This window comes from Haliaeetus leucocephalus, unplaced genomic scaffold, assembly GCF_000737465.1.
Source record: "Haliaeetus leucocephalus isolate CR32 unplaced genomic scaffold, Haliaeetus_leucocephalus-4.0 Scaffold763, whole genome shotgun sequence".
NCBI classification, from domain to species: Eukaryota; Metazoa; Chordata; class Aves; order Accipitriformes; family Accipitridae; genus Haliaeetus; species Haliaeetus leucocephalus.
This window is the reverse complement of record NW_010973199.1, coordinates 4,583,645-4,603,133: the sequence shown is the minus strand read 5'-3', so window position 1 is coordinate 4,603,133 and position 19,489 is coordinate 4,583,645. Positions and strand designations below refer to the sequence as shown.

At 36.3% G+C, this 19,489-nt stretch overlaps 1 protein-coding gene across 1 annotated transcript; it reads right to left on the bottom strand.

Annotated features, from left to right (window-relative positions):
- Positions 1-575: 575 nt before the first annotated feature.
- Positions 576-16,046, bottom strand: FAM3C (family with sequence similarity 3, member C). The gene is made up of 9 exons (XM_010581310.1): positions 15,983-16,046; positions 13,185-13,289; positions 12,066-12,095; positions 11,521-11,644; positions 6,901-6,959; positions 5,424-5,474; positions 4,858-4,942; positions 2,233-2,359; positions 576-1,172 (listed from the first exon to the last, which is right to left on the bottom strand). The coding sequence occupies exons 1-9, from the start codon at positions 15,993-15,995 to the stop codon at positions 1,083-1,085; spliced, it is 684 nt and encodes a 227-aa protein (XP_010579612.1). The 5' UTR covers positions 15,996-16,046; the 3' UTR covers positions 576-1,082.
- Positions 16,047-19,489: the final 3,443 nt, after the last annotated feature.

The window sequence follows — 19,489 nt, the reverse complement described above, 5'->3', positions numbered from 1 at the left end:
CACACAATGCATAATCCAAGATACAATGCTTTCTCTAATATCTCACCATAAGAACAAATCGCCTCAGCTCACATTAGATGTAACGCAGGTAGTAAATGTGCGCAATTGTGTAAGCTGAAACAACTCTCACTAGAAGGCAGACTGCTTTCTAACAGGCTCTTTGCGATGGGAAATTTATTCCTGAGATTAGAACTAAAAGAGGAAGCTCTTCCATTATGCACATTTACTATGTGACTAGCCACTACAGCTGAAGAGCCATGGGTAGAATCAATGGCTAAGCAGCAGTACAAGAACTGCAATAAAACCCAAACAAGTTAGCCACAGTACTGCTGCTTAACATGCCAAGTCTCTTCTACAAAGTAAACATTACTTTCAAGTTAAGTACAAATCCTTCCAGGCTGCTTTTATATACCACGCACACTATTTATATATTTACTTTTGTTCTTCCCCTAATAAAAATAATTTCTATTGTGCTTCTCATGGCATATCTGTGTTACACTATCATGTATTCTTCCTTTGCTGATTACTCAAGTTTTGACGGGGAACTACAAAATAAATTTCTGGAGCACTTGGTATTAGAATAACCAAACAGCTTTAATAAAAAGTGATGCTGCCATTAAAAAGGCAGAGGATAAAAAAAAATTAAAGCTCTTTATTAACTTATCACTAAAATCTACAATATTCCACAAAGGTTACATACTCACAGCAACATTACGCTGTTAAGAGGACAGTACTACATTTGTCAGGATCTTTTTATTATCCACATATGCAATTTATTAGCCAGTTGATCTACAAGATATTATTTACCACAGGCAAACTAAATACTGTGCTTTTAAGAAACCTGCATAGAAATGATTTGATGTTTCTTTTATTTTGGACATATTTACAAAAAGAATTTCTAGGTGTGTTAGCAATAAATAATTCCCATATTCAAAATGTCAGTGCTCATGCACACACCGACAAGATGGTTGCATGCTTTGAAAATATTATTTACAGTACAGTCTCCTTCATAGCCCTCTCCCTAATAATAGCAGAAAGTGCATTTTTCTCCCATATTCTTTCTCCTTTCTTTTTGTTTTCATTTAGTCTTGCTTCTGAGGGATACAGCCTTCCATCTCCACAACTTCTGGCCAGCCTTCATACTTGTTTGTGTCCTTGTTGTTCTTTATATGCTGTAAATAGAAAACATCAATCTCTCATTAATGTAAAGTCATTTATCCTTTTGCTTTAACTCACAGCTTTAAAAGACATTTTATTTCCTTATTTTCAGGCTATGAACAAAGAGAAGACATCACTATTAGCCTCTTGTGCTTTGTATCAAATATAACAATCTCTCAGTATTCACCACAATGTAACTTCTCAGACAAGTGTATGCTAAAAACAGTTAAGCCATACTGGGAAAACATTTTTAAAATTTATTATGGATGTTTATTTAGGAAGAGAGACAAGCAAAGAAAAGACCAACTGCACTAAACCATAAACCACTAGCAAAAAATAAATAAGGATACTAAATATACAAGGCACTGAAAACAAAGTCAGATTTTAAAGAACATTAAATAATGTTGAATGTTCGCCTTTTTTGAAAATTAGGGGTTTATTTTTCCACCAAGCAACCATTTGCAGTCAGGTAAGACATTACTGCCTCCAAGAGTTTGCCACTGCTCCTGCACTAGTTCCCACTCCCTCACAAAGCTGGCAAAAGAGAACACACCTTCCTTACTCTCCTAGTACAAAGCTACCTTTACCGGTAATTAAAGGCAACAATGACACATGTTGAATTGTAACAGCTAAAGTATGGGAATGTATTCTATTTCACAAATTTTGCTGTGGCAGCAGTAATTTTTGACAGAAGAGCAAAGTGAACAGCTGGGAACACCAACACCTTAACCACCACTTTTCTGTTGGAGGTCTACCATTGTTAGTCCATCTAAAATACAAGTGTTAGGCAGTAAGTTTTGAATTCTTCGGCTTAATTGGATTCATTAAAAAGATAAATGACCTAGTTATTGGGATAATAAGATCTACCCCATGTAAGATTTTTTCCTTATTTTTGAATCACCAAAGAATCTTTTATGTACATTCAAAAGGAGGAGGACAAGTCAAGGAATAAATTTGAAAATAACACTGTGTGCCACTACTGCAATAGATACCCATCGTGAACAAATGCATGGTATTTATAAAGCCTTTATTAATGTAAGCTGTTAAACTCCAGTATGTTATATAATCACAGACCTGTTCAAACGGACTTTTAGTCTTAATTCCTTTTCCACCACAGAAGACCCAATTGTCTCTAAAGCCAAGGTTAGTAATAGATGTGCTTCCTAATTCAGCGATCAGCTTCCTTGCTTCCTCATTAAGCCTTGAACAAAACAGAGAAGTTCAACATGTGAATAAAATACACGCCCTTAGAACTTTCATTGTTCAATGGACCATTCATCTTTAATCTGATAAACATAGTTTAAGTCAGTCAATATTGGGCAAGATCCATCTTTCAAAATCAGATACGGCTAATTCTGAAATCACCTGATCTAACGAGCACTGCTCTTTAATCTCAAGGAACCAGCATACAAACCTATCAGTACACCAGCAAAAGCCAAGAACCCTCTCCTGTGGGAATTTATACATACATCTCAAGTCATGTTAGCAATTCTCCAAGCAACTAAAAAAGTCAACCTTTAAAGTAAACATTGTTTGCAGGCTCAAGCTGAAGTCTAGATAAAGTAAAAGCTATTTTAGATTAGAAGAATGACATAAATATATGAAAGAAGTTCTTGTCTGCTTGGGACAATTAATTCAAAATTCATAACCCACAGCACAGTTCAGTGCCTGTAGGTCCAACTTGGATAATTTTAGTATGGAAGGGAAAACAGTTCTGTAGGATGATAAATTATCATTCCAAAACATCCAAATAACAGCTCTTTATTTCTTCCTTTCAGTTACTATATTTGCCCGCTTACTAAACAAAACATACAACTTCTGATTATTACTACTTACTGAGATATAGTTGTACAATTCACTTTAGCTAAAATTATGAAAACGATTAGGTACTTTGGAGGTTATTTACACAACCCACACTTCAAGTTTCTAGAACATTAGGGCAGCTTATATTTAAAAAAAAAATCAAAATAAAAATACTTTATCTTTTAAATATGTTGGTTCTTCACAATTTGAATTGTTTTTAAGAACTGGCATTTATGATTACCATCAACCACCAGTGATAAGGTTTTGGCTAATTATGTAATATCACTAATAAGTAGTAGTTCCTGGCTGTCAGCATGAATGGCCCAAACTGACCTTCTTGTTTAGCTGATATTGTATCTACATACAAGCTTTCAAAAACATCAGCTGTGACGTGATTATTGAAACTAACTGTACTTATTATCTAAAACATCAAAGAAGAGAAAAAGAGCAAAAAGAAAAGCAATATGACAAATGAATAGAATAACAGACAGAAGATCCAGCCTTGGCATAAAGAAACATTAAATTGCTTTCTTCTCCTAAAACCTGTGAATGTACAGACACTTAACTATTTACCGCAATTATTGCACATGGCAAAGTCAGGACTTTGTCATAGGAAAGCTGCTCCTGTATCAAAAATACTGACAAGTTGTGGATAACAAATTGAACCAAAAGAAGAGAAAAAAGGTACAGAACACATTAGCAAAAAAGTTAAATATTATTAAAATAACATAGGAAAAGGAAAAAAAAACCCAACTCTTAATTTTCACTATGAACAGCAATCCTTTACAGCATGACTTAACTGAGGAGGAGGTTACAATACAAATTCTACAGTAATTTCTAGTATCTATTAAAGCTGACCAAAGTTGGGAAGGTTGGAAAATAATGCTTGAAGAGAAGTAAAACCTGTTAGGCTATCCCTACACTAATAAATTGAATAACTTTAGGGTGGAACAGTCCAAACACTGAGGCCAAAAAGTATGCGGCGCATACTAGCAACCTCTCAGACTTCAAAAGGAAGGATACAGGAAAAGCCTATTGGGAATGGTCTCTGCACCCCCGGAATGACTGAACTCTGTCTTGGAGTTGGTCTGAGAAGAGTGCTGGATGGAACTGACCAGTTTCCACCAGAGTATGTTCTCACAGTCACATTCCTATGTCTGGACATATCTGAATTTACTAGCATAAGACAGAATGAGCTATCAGCAATAGGAAAACAAGCACATCTCCAAAAAGACAGATATCCTTGGCAGCATACATTAAAAAAAGAAAAAAAAAAGAAAAAAAAAAAAGAAAGAGGTGGGCCACATTCTACGAGAGCAGCTAGAAACCTACAGGGTCTTCAGGAACCAAGGAGGATAAGGGTATGGTTTAAAAAAAGTACAATGCCTGACATGCAAATATATTCTTCAGAGCTATGAGAAAGCAGTTTGTTGGATGGACAATATGCCCTACGTTTTCTTGTTGCATTAACACCTTTTCTCAGAGGAGCAAAAAAACCAACTTTGTCTACTGATATAGCAATTGCTAATTAGTCAACTATTAATGTCTAGCCTTTTCATATTTTCAAACACTTGTACTAATTCTCCTAAAGGGTCTAATTTAATATCTAATTTATTGTTTCTCTGTTGTTGGGATCACAAAAATATACACCTAACAGTCTTCTCTGTATATACATACATAACCCATTACACCTGGTTAGTTTTAATTTGATCCTTGTTGTCCCCAAATCACATCAGCATTATAGAACTAATAAACTGAAAGCATAGTTTCAAATCCGTCATCTAGGGAGAACAAAACTTTATCAAAAGTGATTGTGTGATAAAGAATGCACTTTTTTCAGTATAAAACAGCATTTAAAAGTTTAAGCAGTATTTACTATATAAATCAATGACATACTTGGTTGCACCATCATCATATGTTCCCATTAACACTATCGTTCCATCCTGGATGGACTTCAGAAATTCAATAAATGGTGCCACATCTGAAAAAAGAGAGAACACAAAGAACTGTTTAATAACAAGCAACCATTCCATATTTAAACACCTGCAATACCTTCCTGCAAAGACATTCCTTCTAAGAGTATTTGTAAATGTTCTTACATATTTGTAAAAAGATGCTAAGTGGGAGAAAGATAAAATGCAGGACAGAACTCTTTCATTTTACAGAAAGAGTTTCATCCATATTGTGTAAAGACATAACCACTAGTGGGAACTACTCAGGAGAACAAGTGTGTTTGATTAACCATACCATTCCCTCCCACCTCAACTATTTGTGTTTCTTTAAAGTTGCACTCTCCTCACAATTGCAAAGGTAGAGGTGAAGCACTCCCTTAACTATCACCTTAAACCGTCACAGCAAATGGAGCCTGGAGAAGGAGGAAAAAAAACAAAAGGAAAAAAAAAAAAGAAGGAAAGAGGCATTTAAGTTGTTTCTCTCTAACCAGCTAAAGTGACTGCACCTACCTCCTCCCCACATGTCAAAGAATTTAGTGTCTAATGGTTCTCCTGTTTTACCTAGAGAAAGAGAAATATTTGGTGTCATCAAATATAGCCAAAATTCTTTTACAGACAACATGCCCAACTCCTCCTCTTAATGACTCTTTCAGAGAAAGTGCTGCAGAAGACACCACGTAAATCAATTACTATGTTAACTCTTATCTTTTATAAAGATTGCTCCTTAAACAGCATAGTAGTTGGTGAAAAGGTGCAGGAAAAGGTAAGAGGAAAAAAACAGAGAAGATGCAAACTTCTGATTTTGCTTCAAATGGAATATAAAATAAAACAAAAAGCCCACAGCCTCTAAAACCAATAAAGATAATTCACTGCATATATTTGCCTTTTTTTCTTAACTTGTTTTTGCAAAAATAAATAGTACAGCAGTAGGTTGCCTTTAGTGCCACATGGAAAGTAAGAAAGATTAAAATTACACTGCATGTTTTGCTACAGACTGGAAATTCTTAGTTGATTTAAACATCCAGAACAAATAGAAGAAAGTGGACAATATAGTAATCTCATTAGCTTTTTCTTTTTTAACTATGCTGTCTACAGAGGCAGTATTTGATGGAAGGTAGAGTTTTCTTTTTAATACATACATTCATTTAAAAATTTTGGAATACAGGGAGAAAGACTGGCAGCTATATAATACACAGGTAGGTTATTTGGTTTTGAACAGATTGAGACAATTTAGGAGGGCAAAATAGGATTAGGTGAGTATTGTTCAAGTCATGCTTTAGATGACGTAAACCTGAGTACAATCCAAAAATAACATGAATTTATACTGCAGTGAAATGACAAAGTACTATCTCGGTGCTACAAGGAATTGCTTCTTACACATTAAAGACAAATCTGTGAGTACTGACATTCAGTTCAGCTTTCAAGGTGACACACAGGCAAATTTGGTTTTTATGAAAGTTAAGAATCCTGAACACAATTACATAACATGATGTATTTAGGGACAAGACCTATAGATATGGACTGATCAAATTTACTGATTTCAAACTAGGAAATAATGAGCTGGTCTTTCCATGTAGTAACAGAATTGTTAAATTTAAGTTTCACTGAAAAGAGAGCAACAGAAGAATTTAGTCTACAGAGTTTTATTAGTGGTGGCAACACACAAAGTCAAAAGTAGCAGCATGCATCTCATGTCTTTTTCCATTTTATATGTGCATTAGGAATTTATCTGATGACCAAAATAGTCACCACAGCACTGCACATCACTATTTTTACTACACATTTTTAGAAACAAAAATGCAGTTTTTCTACTTTCTAACAAAAAGGTATAAGTGCCAAAATCTGATATTATGTCAGTACAAATACGCTGAATACTTCCTTTTCTGCTCCTGCTTGCCTTTCATCATCCCTTAGTATTTCACCTTAAATTTCAGAAACAATTTGAAAATGAAGACAATCTAATCTGCTCACTTAAAACGTCACTTACCATTGACCAAGGCCACGTTTATTCCTCTGCCAACATTATTTTTAACTCCACTCATTAAACTGAAACAAAACAAACAATGTTATTTTTAACAGGGCAATTTTCTGATGTGAAGTATTTCTGGTTTTTAAATAGGAACAATCAAATTGTAAGCGATACATAGTTGAAAGACCACATGTTCATGAGTACTTAAATGAAGCAAAATCTCCTAGAACTAATCTATGTGCTCTTATGGCACCACTGAATTGAGAACAATAGATCAAATATCCCCAGTTGTATCCATTTCACTTGATCACTTAATCATCTTGGTTTCAAAGTATGTGTGTACATTAAAAGTGTCACAAAAAATAAAGTGCTACTAATATATTTAAGAAAATTCCTTGCAGTTAAAAAGCCTGAAACAAATAATAATTTGAAGGAACTTAGCACAGTCATGTAACCAACATTTTAAGCTTTTTTGTAAGCACATGATGAACAAAAATGTGTTTGAGTTTAAAAGCGAACCGAACAGAGGCATTTAAAATTAGTATTGCAGCATCCCACTAAGAAACAAGAAAGTCAAAGCAGTTAGCTACTTGTACCTATAATAGGAAAACTAAATCCAAGAAAAATAGTTAATACACTGATGGGACTTTTCTTTAAAGTTTAATATAATCTTGGAGTACAGTTACACATCCCAATAAAACTGTTACAATCTATTACAGTAATTACTTGGCCTAACTCAGAGCGGCAAAGGAGCTGGAAAGAAGAGATGCACTGTGAAAGGGAAGCCCTTCAGAGCTGTAAAGAAGAGCTAATGGGAATGTCAAAACTGTCAGCTAGGATGCTGTGCTGCCTTGGGCCGTGGTGGGTGTACCGCTCCAGTGAGAAGAAGCTTCCAGACCTCCTTACCCCTTTTCACTGGCACTGTACAGACATCTCTGTTCTGCCTCCAGGCCCCAAATATCCCAGCATTTAACATTTTGAAGCTCGGAGTAAAAGAGTTAATATACACAAGGAGAAATAGGAGTAAGGGTTGAAACAACTACATAAATTAAGATAATGAAGAAGGCTTCAGCTGAGATTCAAGAAAGCATGTCCGCATAAGCACATAGGCGCACATATCTCATTAATTACAGACATACTCCAACAGATGCTTTAATTCCATCCTGATCAGGATTTCTTTAACCTCCCTAGCGTGTTCTAGGAAGGGGCTCACATTTCTTCTGCGATCATATGATTTTCAGGTCATGTCTGAACATCCATTCTAAGCAACTTTTCGGAAGGACCACATCCTTACACACACAGCGGCAACATCAGCTTTCTCATGCTAACTTATTAGTGATAGGCCTGAAACAAGAAATGGTCCATCACAGAACCATAACAAAAATCTTCCTCTCTGATGCTATCTTTTGCACCCAGGATGAAGACAGAAGCCAAAATTTAGAGGAATGTCAAATTTCATAGACAACTATCACAAACAGACTCGGTGTTAGCTAGTTCAGAGAGGCTGTAAAAGACTACCAGTTAATGCTAACTCTTGGCACAATGACTTAAGTTTTAAAGAACTAGTAATCAGAGATGAAAGAGTCCATATTCTTCTGTTAGTCCTTTAAGTTATACCATCTGCCAAAAAATTCTGACTAAAATTAAAACTCTAATTCAATAATTTCTGAAACAGAAGACTTGACATTTTCTGCTGAAATGCAGAATTCACTTGGTTAGTAGGGAAGCATTCTAGCCACTGGAGGATCATTTCTTCTCTGATCACATGATTTTCATATCATGTCTGAACATCCGTTGTAAATGATAAAAACATATGGCAAATAAAGACTGAAAACATAAATTAAAAAGGGCAGTGGAGTTCTGAATGTATTACTTTGCTCATACAAAATTTAGTGGACTTTTAATTTACCAAAAAGAATAAGAAATTCCTTTTAACTACAAAATTCTCTGTAAATAAATACCAGTCAAAAAAATATCCAATAGTGGGGTGACTAGATGCTGAAAATCCACACATACATAACAAAAGTTATAATGGATTTCAGACAACAAAAAAAATTCTGCAAATATGAATACTTGAATGACTAGTTATTAAAGGAATGTAGCGCAACATTCTGCTATAAGGTTACTGTGGCACAATCATGCAACTGGCTTCTTAATAGAAGTAGTAAAACTGCATGGAGAAGTTGCTGGTAAAGTAGTACAGCAGTATCACCCCTTCTTCTAAAAAGGGCATGAAGTAGCAACTACAATATTTAATATTTTGATGACAACTACAGTTACGTTTTTTTCTTGTTTGGATTATGTCCTTCCAATATAGAACAAGGCTATAACTGAACTTCCATATAGCAGAATTCCTGTTTCACACCAAAATATCTATACAATTAAAGACAAATTGAGAAATTAAACGCATTCTGAATTATATCAGCACCTTTAGTGCTCTCAAACTGCGTGACATCCTTATGTTTAATACACAGCAAAAAACCTACGTTGTAAATATCATTGACAATTTATGAAAACTTGTCCATGCTTCCTTGTCTTGGAAGTATGAAGAAGAATAAAAAGTAATCAGAAAAAAGCATTTTGCGGGAGTGAGTTCACAAAATATCACTAAAAAAAGAGCTACTGAAAAGGAAATAAGTTCTTTCAGAGCTCTAAGATACTACTTTACACATTTGAGATAGCTTGTGCACTGCCTCAAACACTACAGGCTGTAATGTGACAGTTTTCTCACAGGAGGGCAGCCGTTCATCAGTTTTAGAATTCCTCCAACAATTTACAATCACAAGTTATGGGAGCTTTTGAAAGAGAAATCAAACGTCTTATGAGCAAAGCAGGAGATAATATAAAATTCATCAAATTTTCCAGTGGACATTTAAATAGACATAACAAGTCCTCCTCAGAAGGAATTCAGAAAGATTTTTGCCAAGCGAAACTGGATTTAAGACTCCAATAGCTGTGCACTAAGGTGCACGCTAGTATTAAAAAAATACATGATTTCTTGCCAGCAACTACTTTCTTTTCATCACTTTCTTCAGTGAAATATCCAGTAGAGGATTTTTTTTTTTTTGGACAGGAACAACAATCTCGTCTTAGTTAACCAGACACTTAAAAAAACCCCAACCAAACCCTACAATCCTTAAGTTATATTTCTTGCACGCCCACAACTTTTAATCAGTGAATCACCCTAAGTCTTCACAGGTATTAAGCTAGGAACCAGAATAAGAAGGTAGCAAGTTTTGTTAACATCAATAAAATACCATGCAGAGAGATAGATAAGACTGTCCAAGGTCATGAAGCAAATCAGCAATAGGAATGGAAAGCAGAAACTAGCAGCTTTTCGTTAGTACATGCCAAGGGTGAGCTCATGCTCACTTTGCACACACTCCCCGACTACACCGTGATGTCCCACTGCTAACGCACTCCTACACAAGCGAGGAAGCTTGAGCTAAGTCAACCTCACAAAAGAATGGCTTGAAATTTGAATGGTGCTCATGTTTCTGCTAATAATGCAAAGCAAAGAAGCTGCAGGTGTTTAGCTGTCAGGGGAAAAAAAGCTCCTTTTCAATTTCGCTACATCTTAATTGCTAGATTTACCGCTAAAAATAAAATACAGTCTTCTCTTTAAGATTAGATTAATTATCCTATTTACTATATTACATGGGGTTATGCTGTTCACAGTGAAGTTGCCATTTCCTCTAGAATTCATTAGCAGTAACCGCTGTACATGCTATCTGAACCACTCTGTAGTAACATAGCACGGGCGGAGAAACAGCTAAACTGGAGTAGTTTAAATGCAAACGGAAGGCAAAGGCTTGTAAGTGTGACTGATATTAAAAAAAGTTGTTATACGAAGCCACACGCTCTGGGTGACAATGAGCAGGGACAACCTAAGAGCAAAGAAACAAAGAGTCTAAAAATAAGTATTAATATTCCCATTATGGGGATTACTGAAAGGTATTCAGTTAAATACTCTACGCACAGTATTATTGATAATACTGTGTTAAAAATACAGTTATTAAATACAGGACTTAAGCTCAAAACCAAACTGTGTTTTAAGCAGTTCCTTTCCTCATATCACAATTATTTTATTAACTGTAGTTACTATCAGCACAATTAAATAATTACTGATCATTAAAATACTATTTTTCCCTTTTGAAGTCACCCTTTAAAGAGAAGTGGAAAATATGTTCTGACATTGGTACTATAGAAATAGTTTAAAAGATGCTTGCAAAAGACACTTCCACAGCACAGTTTTAGCTGATGATATTCAGTTAGAAGTACCAAGAGTAACTACTTAAAAATACAATCATTCACTGAATTATTATTAGAGGCATAAGTTACCTGGAGGCAAGTTTGTATCTGCTTGACAAAGTCTAACTAATCCTTAAGTCTGTAAACCTGAAATAAAGCGTAAGCTATCTTGCATGTATTAAAATAGCATACATTTCTGCATTTATTGCAGCGTATTATGTGTGATTCATCAGATTAAGTTATAATGCAATATAATTTTTTCACGTGATCAAACCATTGGCAAAACAAAACCTACAAAGAATCATTTAAACTACTGATTTTATGTGCAAAGTGATCCAAGACAGCATTTGAAAGAGATACTTAGAGACAACAGGTAAAAATACTTACACATTATCTTCTACACAAATTTTAGGTCCAACTACATTTGCTGCTCCACTTGCCATTTTGAATGCAAAATGCTTTTCAGGACAAGCTTTAGAGATCCCACATTTGTATCTTGGAGGCTTTGTAGCTTTCAAAAGGAAATAAAACAGGATTTTAGAGACAGCACCATGGGTAGGCTAACAGAGAAATATCAGTTATTTTTCTGAAGGCATTCAAGGAAAAGAGCAAATACAAACGGTATCTTATCTGCAGTTTCATAGCAGCTTAAAATAATCTAGGTTCCTGCAGCACCTCATTATTCTACTTCTTGTTCTTACCCTGCTGCTTGCCCTGGCACTGTCATCAAAAGCCACAAGACAAAACTACAAGTGAAATGCTGGCAAAAAACAGACTTTACCCAAAACTTACGAAAATCAGGAAAAGAGGAAAATTAGTTTCTGATTGCATTTGAAATATAATTAAGACTTTCTCAACTATGAAAATTCAACAGTCTTTCTGTTATTAGCAAAAGCGAGTCACAGCAATAACACATGCATATGAATACTCACAGCGTGCAGCTGCATCCAGTGCTGATCTAGCTAAAATGCAAAAAGAAAGTTTTACAAAATGTCTGCTATAAAATATCCTATAAATTTAAAACCTTTCTGTACCCCTATAAAAACAGGTTGGCTGAAATTAAGTATCAAATAGATCTGAACATTATGTTCCAATAAAAACATTAACCTTTACACAGGAGAAGAATACGACTCTCCAACCGACACCAAGATCCATGGAGATACAAAACCACCAGGGATTCGTGGGGCTGTGGGCACTAAAGTGAAATGAATTCCCTTCTTACAGCTTCACCAGGATGGGGATCCTTTCACGTAACACTGGAAGCCTGCAACTCAGGTGTGTTTGAACCCAACCATTCATGACTCCCCTTCTTGGGATAGGAAGAGACACAAGTGACCTCATCATGCGCATTCCTACAATACATCTGTAACACTTAATGGCACCCGTGTCTCTTCAACAATTATTAAAGATGCCTCTGATGACTGGTTCAGATGTCAGCTCACACTGCAGTAATCTGGAGTTAAATGACATGAACCCCATCCACGTACCTAAAATTGTGGGTTTTTTTTAATGAAAAGCCACTTTAAAGTTCGTTCAAAACAGACTCTGAATTTTAAGTCACCTCAGCTGCTAATCCTTTTCTGTGTAGAACCTGGGCACATCTGAAGTGTTTTGATTACTGCACATTCAATTGTACCTGTGCAAGCAAAAAAGCCCACGCAAAACTTAAATTTTGAATTGCTTAAGCAACAGAAAGGCAGAGTGCAGACTTCCAGAAACATCATTCAAGTCGCCTAGTTTACAACTCCAGGCTAAGACTGTAAGTACCAGTAAACAGAAGAAGCAGTAAAATTATTCACACTCGGCAGGCAAAAGAATCAAACTCATTAAGAGAGCAGGTTAAATATTTCATACAGAAGATAACTCAATACACACATTATATATGCATAATACATACGAAAAATAAGAACAACTACACACATTAAAAATAAACACAGAATTCTTAAGTGTAAGAGCCTAAGTCAAGCTCAAAGCAAAACGAATATGATATACTTGATTATGGCTCAAGTAAATATTAATAGATGTCTGGAGAAAACAAAGTCATCACTTACCAAATATGTGTCCTAAGTTTGCATCCATTTTTATTTCAAACACTTGAGATATGACATAAAATGTCAATAAAAATATTGCTACGACTACTACCAACTTTGCAGCACCTATTCAAAAGCAGAGAAAAGTTTAAAAAAATTATCTGCAAATGGTAACATTAAGTTTACCAAAATTAACTACATGAGAAATGTGTATCAGATTACATGAAGGGGAACTCAGAAACAGGATGATAGTTTGTGGAGTCACTAAACAGAAGTAATCTGCAAGAAATGGACATTACAGCATAGGATGCAACTGAACCAGTCCATCAGGTCACTCCACCAAATACATACCCTGCTCTCAGCTTTCTCCAGCTTCATGCTTGTCTGACACCACAATACACCAACTAAGCTCAGCAGCCAGGAGAAACCACAGACTTTTCAGGAGCAATCCAGCTTAACAAAATGAACTAAATTAACCTAACTGGCTGCTGTCCAAAGGGGAAATTCCCACCTCTCCCCATTCCACTTCCCTGTTCTTAGCCATGTGTACCCATTTCCTCACTGTTCACGAATACTCTTCCCCCTCCCATCCTCAAATTGAGCTACATCTATTTTAATGGATGGCCGAGACTGAGTGATTAGGGATCCATTCATACACTGTAGCTTGGCTGCTTTGGTCAGTCAGGTCTGAGCATTACATTAAAAAAACAAAAACAAAAACCCAACACCCCCCCCCCCCCCAAAAAGAGCCTCCTCTTCAACAAATTTAAATTACTGACCTTCAAAAAGCAAGTCTGAAGACTCAAAAAAGCTAATTTAAAAAGTAATAAAAAGCAGTACCTCTCCTCTTCTCCTCTTAATATGTTGAAGCCTCAGGTAGCTTGGAGTTTGACAAGCCTAACTTTCTCCAATGCCAAGCAGTCAAACTACCGCTTGGGAGAAGCACCTGGAAGCACGTAACCACAGAAATTTACATCTGAAGTGAACACCTGGGTGTACGTGGTACTGCCATGAACCCCGCCATTTTTTAGCGTAATTTTCAATAGATTTTTACAGAACACTCCCCTCCTAGCTTTTTGTAAAATAGTGAAAGTAGAAGTTAGGTGAGGAGGGATCTGATCAACATCCTGCCTCCTTGTCTCACCCCAGCATGTCAAACCATTTGGAAGAAGCAACCTTACGGCACGCTTCTGTTTCTCAAATTGCCAGCCAAATAAATCCTTCAGAAAAAAAACAAACTTATGTACTCTGCAGATCTCAGACTGGTGCTGTGATGGGCTGTTCAGAAAGCCTTAAAATAGACAGATTACTCAGCCTTCAGAAGGATGAGAGATATTAATCAATCCTTCCAAAAGGCTAAAAAAAAGATAAAGGGATAGAAAAAGAAAAGAAAGATGAAGAATGAGATACAACATTTTTGTTTGCTTGTAGGTCAGTCTTCCTTCCCACCTTCCTTTCCATGTGTGTGAGCACAAACATACTATGCAAGAAAACACAGATGCAAACTTAATTTAAAAATATTATGCTGGAACTCCCAAAGATTATTGCACTTAAGGGAAGTGAACCACATGTAAGCACTAGAGAAAATAGATGATCTGAACATATGTTAAGATGTGGAGAAAAGGTTTTCAAAGCAACACTGCTTAAAAAGACAAGATGGTACCAGATTTTGGAATGTGTCATGTAGCAAGTGGCACTTGGAGAGCATGTTGTTTCAGTAGATAGTAGGCAAGATGAATGAGAACTCCGTCTGAGCACTAACCCTCCCCTCTATATCCTGAGGCTTTCAACTGAACTGCAAGCGCTCCCTCTAAGGGAGATGTTAGAAATCTAGAAAGTTCTTTTAGCACTGGAACCAAAACCAGCCTGTTTGCTACAGGTTAAACATTCTATAGGAAATGCCATATATTCTTTGTCTGTGGGTTTTAGCAACACAAGTAGTTAGATGGAAGAAAAAAAAAAAAAGATGTTTGGAAAAGTCATTTTCCAGGTAATGTAGCCATCTTCTAAAAACTGCAGCATTTTCCAGTTCTTTATCAGATTTACTTTAGCAGTTGCTCCCAGTCATACATATTGAAGTTAATAAAACAACTTTAGAAGTAGTGACAAAAATCAGGACTAATTTCATGCATTAAGAAGGTTATGCAACTCTCTTGGAAAAGAAGGTGTCATTCTCTCCTAGAAGAGCCAACAGTTGCTCTTTCTGCAACATAACACTACAACTATTGATAAAAGTGCAATGCCTCAGAAACTCAATAGCAAGGCTATTCGACTGCAAGGAAATGTCTAAAATAGTATTTTGTTGTAATGTTATATCAGCAAAGATCTCATTTTTACAACCACTACAATTTCTATCAAGTAAAATCAGTTTCTCAAACCCTGTACTAGAGCAACCTACCTCTATGAAAAGGCTTCTATAGCTTTCAAACTCCCAGTAACTATTCAGGAAGTTTCAGACACGATATTATAACAGTGCATAGCACTTTTCGTTGGGGTGTGAGGCAGGGAAGAAATCGCTTAAGACATCAATTGGCCATTTCCTATTCCTTCATCATCTTACAGAATTAGCAAAGTATGTCAAGTCATGGCACCCCAACCAGTCACTGCGGATCAGCTGAAGCATTTTAACTGCTTGCTCTCAGACCATCCAAAATTCCAAAATGAGTTTCATTAAACATCAATTAAATGGAACAGCAATGCCTGTTATGCCAGTTAAATTTATTTTACAATCTTATTGTCACAACTTGTTAGTGCTGTCTATAGGTATAGCACTGGTTTCACAAGTGACAGAAGTCTGATTTTACTGAGCATACACTTACCTGCTATTCTCATGTTTAAGTCTTCAGCCAGCTGATGACGCTACTGCATTAAAAATAGCCACCTAGGGAAAAAGAAGAGCACATCATTGTAATTACAGCCAAATAAGCACTTGCGTGATGAGTTAACAGTAAAAAAACTCATAGATTTTCTAGCCAATAACATTAATGATGATTGTCCTGAATACCTACTACTTAAAGCTCACAGTAAAGGGAGTAAGATTTAAGATGGATTTCTGATGTATTGCTTTCATTTGTTACTCCATGAAACAAGTGTTCTGAAAAACCATTAATTTAATTCATCAAATCAACTACAAACTCCATTCAACTTTCAACCCCTCAATCTGTGACATAAGTATTTATCAGTACTGTATCTAAGCAGTCTTTGGCTTCCTAAAGCTACGTGCTATAAGTCAACAACTCCACCAGCATTGCTTCAAAGTCCTAGGAACTTTCTGATGCAAGTTGTTATTTGGCAACATAACATAGCAAACTATGCTCTGGAGAGAAAAGATTTAAGCATTTTGGTCTTTAGGCTACTGCATAAACTGCATTCAATGGAACTGCAAGAAGGTTATTCTAGTACTTTCATCTATGCATTACAGAAATGTAGTAACACATTTGTCACTCATACAGCATCCAGAAGATTCATGTGATGGTCAATGGTGACAGAAGCACCAACCCTAGAACTGAGGCTATTTCAGAATAAACCGAAAACCACAGCCAATGAGCAAACACCATGTAAGCTCCCAAACATTGTTTTTTTTTCTCGAGAAGAGTTTGCCACCACATGAAGTCAAAACGGGCCACAACCTACACAGACTCTGCTCAAAGGTTACCACCACCTCCTCCTCCTCAAGCAACCTCTTGTCCCTGGGCTGTACCAAATCTCTTGCCCTCTGCCTGCAGAGCCACGGCTGCTGCTGGCTCTGCACCACGGTCGTGCTCAGCCACGGTGGGCCCACGCTGCACTGAGCCTGGACATCCCTCTCTCGAGTTTCCCCCTACTCCCGATTCAAGAAGCGCAGAGCGAAGATGACCGCGTACAGCCACTTGGCACCCCTCCCCCAGCACTGACGTGGTATCTATGCAAATCAGGTTTGGCAAGCATAATCTTTACTAATGAAACACTATGTATCTATTAGAAACAGGCAATTTGTTTTACAACATTTAAGTAGATTAAGCATGTAAAAAAATTTTTTTTAATAAACTGAAATTAGAATTTGCTTGAAAACAGTATGCTACCTGAACTGTTCTCATTTCTTCTATTCTTACCAGCATAAGAAAGAGCCCTCAGTTACTTTCAGAAATACATGAGGCATTCAGACAAACAGCAGTCTGTAATCAGTACTTCCCTTCCAAAAAAAAAAAAAATCTATTTCCGAATTTGCATTTTGCTGCATAACTATTTACATTTAATATGACAAAAGAAAATCTATTGACATTCAGGGATCTTATTGGATCATCTACACTAAGGCAGAATTTGAAAACATGTAATAAACTATAATTCTAATCCAAGTAGCCATCCCACACCCCCATGACAAAAGCTACAGCATCCCTAACACTGCAGTCCTATGTCATGATTTTGAAAACCTTCAAAAACATTCTCTTTGAAATTATTTGAAAAACTATTCTTGTTAGAAGTCAGGAAATGCAAATCATTTAGAGAAGATCACCAAAACCCCCACGTAGTTCTCTTGGTCTATGCTAGAGAGGAAAAATTTATATTAAACAAGCAACCTTTTGCCTTCACTTAACTCAGTATCTGTAAGTTCAGCGATTTGTGTCCAGATCCTCTTTGCCAAAGACACAATCATTGTGCTCTATTGCTTAAAGTTTCCAAGAAAATGGTCAGCAGAGAAATAAACAGGAAAACCAAATACAAGTATAGAAATATTTATTTCTACTCCGTAAGAATTTGTAAATAAGTATCAACGAAGTTTGAAAAGCAGACAAATGTTTTGAATGCTAAGGTTGCACTACAAGGGAAATCTCATAGCATATTATGGACCTAATATATCCATTATATTTATAGCCACATGTATTAATATATAACATCCTGTTTCAGTGAAAGGCTAGTATTTATCTGTCTTATGAGAAAGGCAAAAAGAATCTGCCAGGGCAGACAAACTCATTTCATTTCAAAGTCTGTGAACAGAATCATTCTAAGCTACTTTCTCTCCCCTCCCCATCCCCAGAAATATATCAACATTAAAATAACCACTGCCCGTAGTTTGACCAATCATGAGCTTGTTTTAAGTCAGCACTTAAGAAAAAAAAAGTTTAATCTTTTTTACTATAAACAAAACCACATAATGAATTTGAAGCATGAAAGCAAGAATATAAGAAAAACCAAAAAGCAGAAACTAAGTGAAATGATCACATGATCCAACCTTGACTGCAGAATGCCTTTATCCCAGCACCCCCATCCACCCACCTCAGTGATCATTATTTGTTGCAATCAACAAATACACAACAGATAAGATGCATTTTTTTGTGTGAAATGTTTTTGATTTAGAAAAAGTAAAATGAGTATGTTATGCCACAACTTGAAAGGAATTTTTAAAGTGATTATTTTCCTAAATTACAGCATACCAAAAAGTGGTGGGGTTTTGATCTAGAGAATAAACACAGGAATGCTACAGTACAGATGAATGTTGCACAGCATTTTCCAGCTACAAGCAAATAACTTATGAATGCCAAGTCCTTTTCCTATGCAGTATTATCTTAGAAATTTTTTTTTTTTAATTCAAGACAGAACAGGCATAAAATAGGACAGCCCATGAGCCCTTATGAATGCTTACAGACCACTACTCCACATCCTTAGTATTAGACCTCATAACTGAAATTACAGAAGTTATATAAAAATGGATTTGGAATTTCTAACAACGCATATTTTAGGATCATTTAAAACAAAGAACATAGGACCACAACTGAGCTTCAGACCAGTGACCTCTCAACCACGGTAAGCCATATTCACATCCTGAATAAAGATCACAAAGCTACAAAGAGGTTGTGGTCTACAGGCTGGTAGAGTCAGGCTTCTTGTCAGTAGCTGGCGGGCATTTTTCTCATAAGGCTTTGATGATGCTAACCTTCAACCAAGCCCAGCCAGCCACCACGCTGGTCTAGCAAGACGGTAAAATTCCACTATGTAAAGCTATGAAATATTGAATAGTAGAAAACAAAGAAGAAGGGAATGCTTTGTTAAACTGATGTAGAAAGTTCTCTCTGAACTGGCAGGGCATGATGGACTCAACAACAAAAGCAAGAGAAAACCAGCAGACAGGCAGGAAGCTGGTGCTACCATATTAGCACGTTCAGAAATTGCTCTTTCAGCACAGCCGAGCACACGAGATGCTCAATCCCTCAAGAATAGGAAGGAAAAGGTAGGCAGCTCACTGAACCAGAGAAGACAAGAAGTTACAGGTCATAAATCCTTTTTGAATGCTGGCATGTCATTGTGCAGTTCCCTGCATGGAGTTGCATGCCTATCTGTGCAGAAAAGGG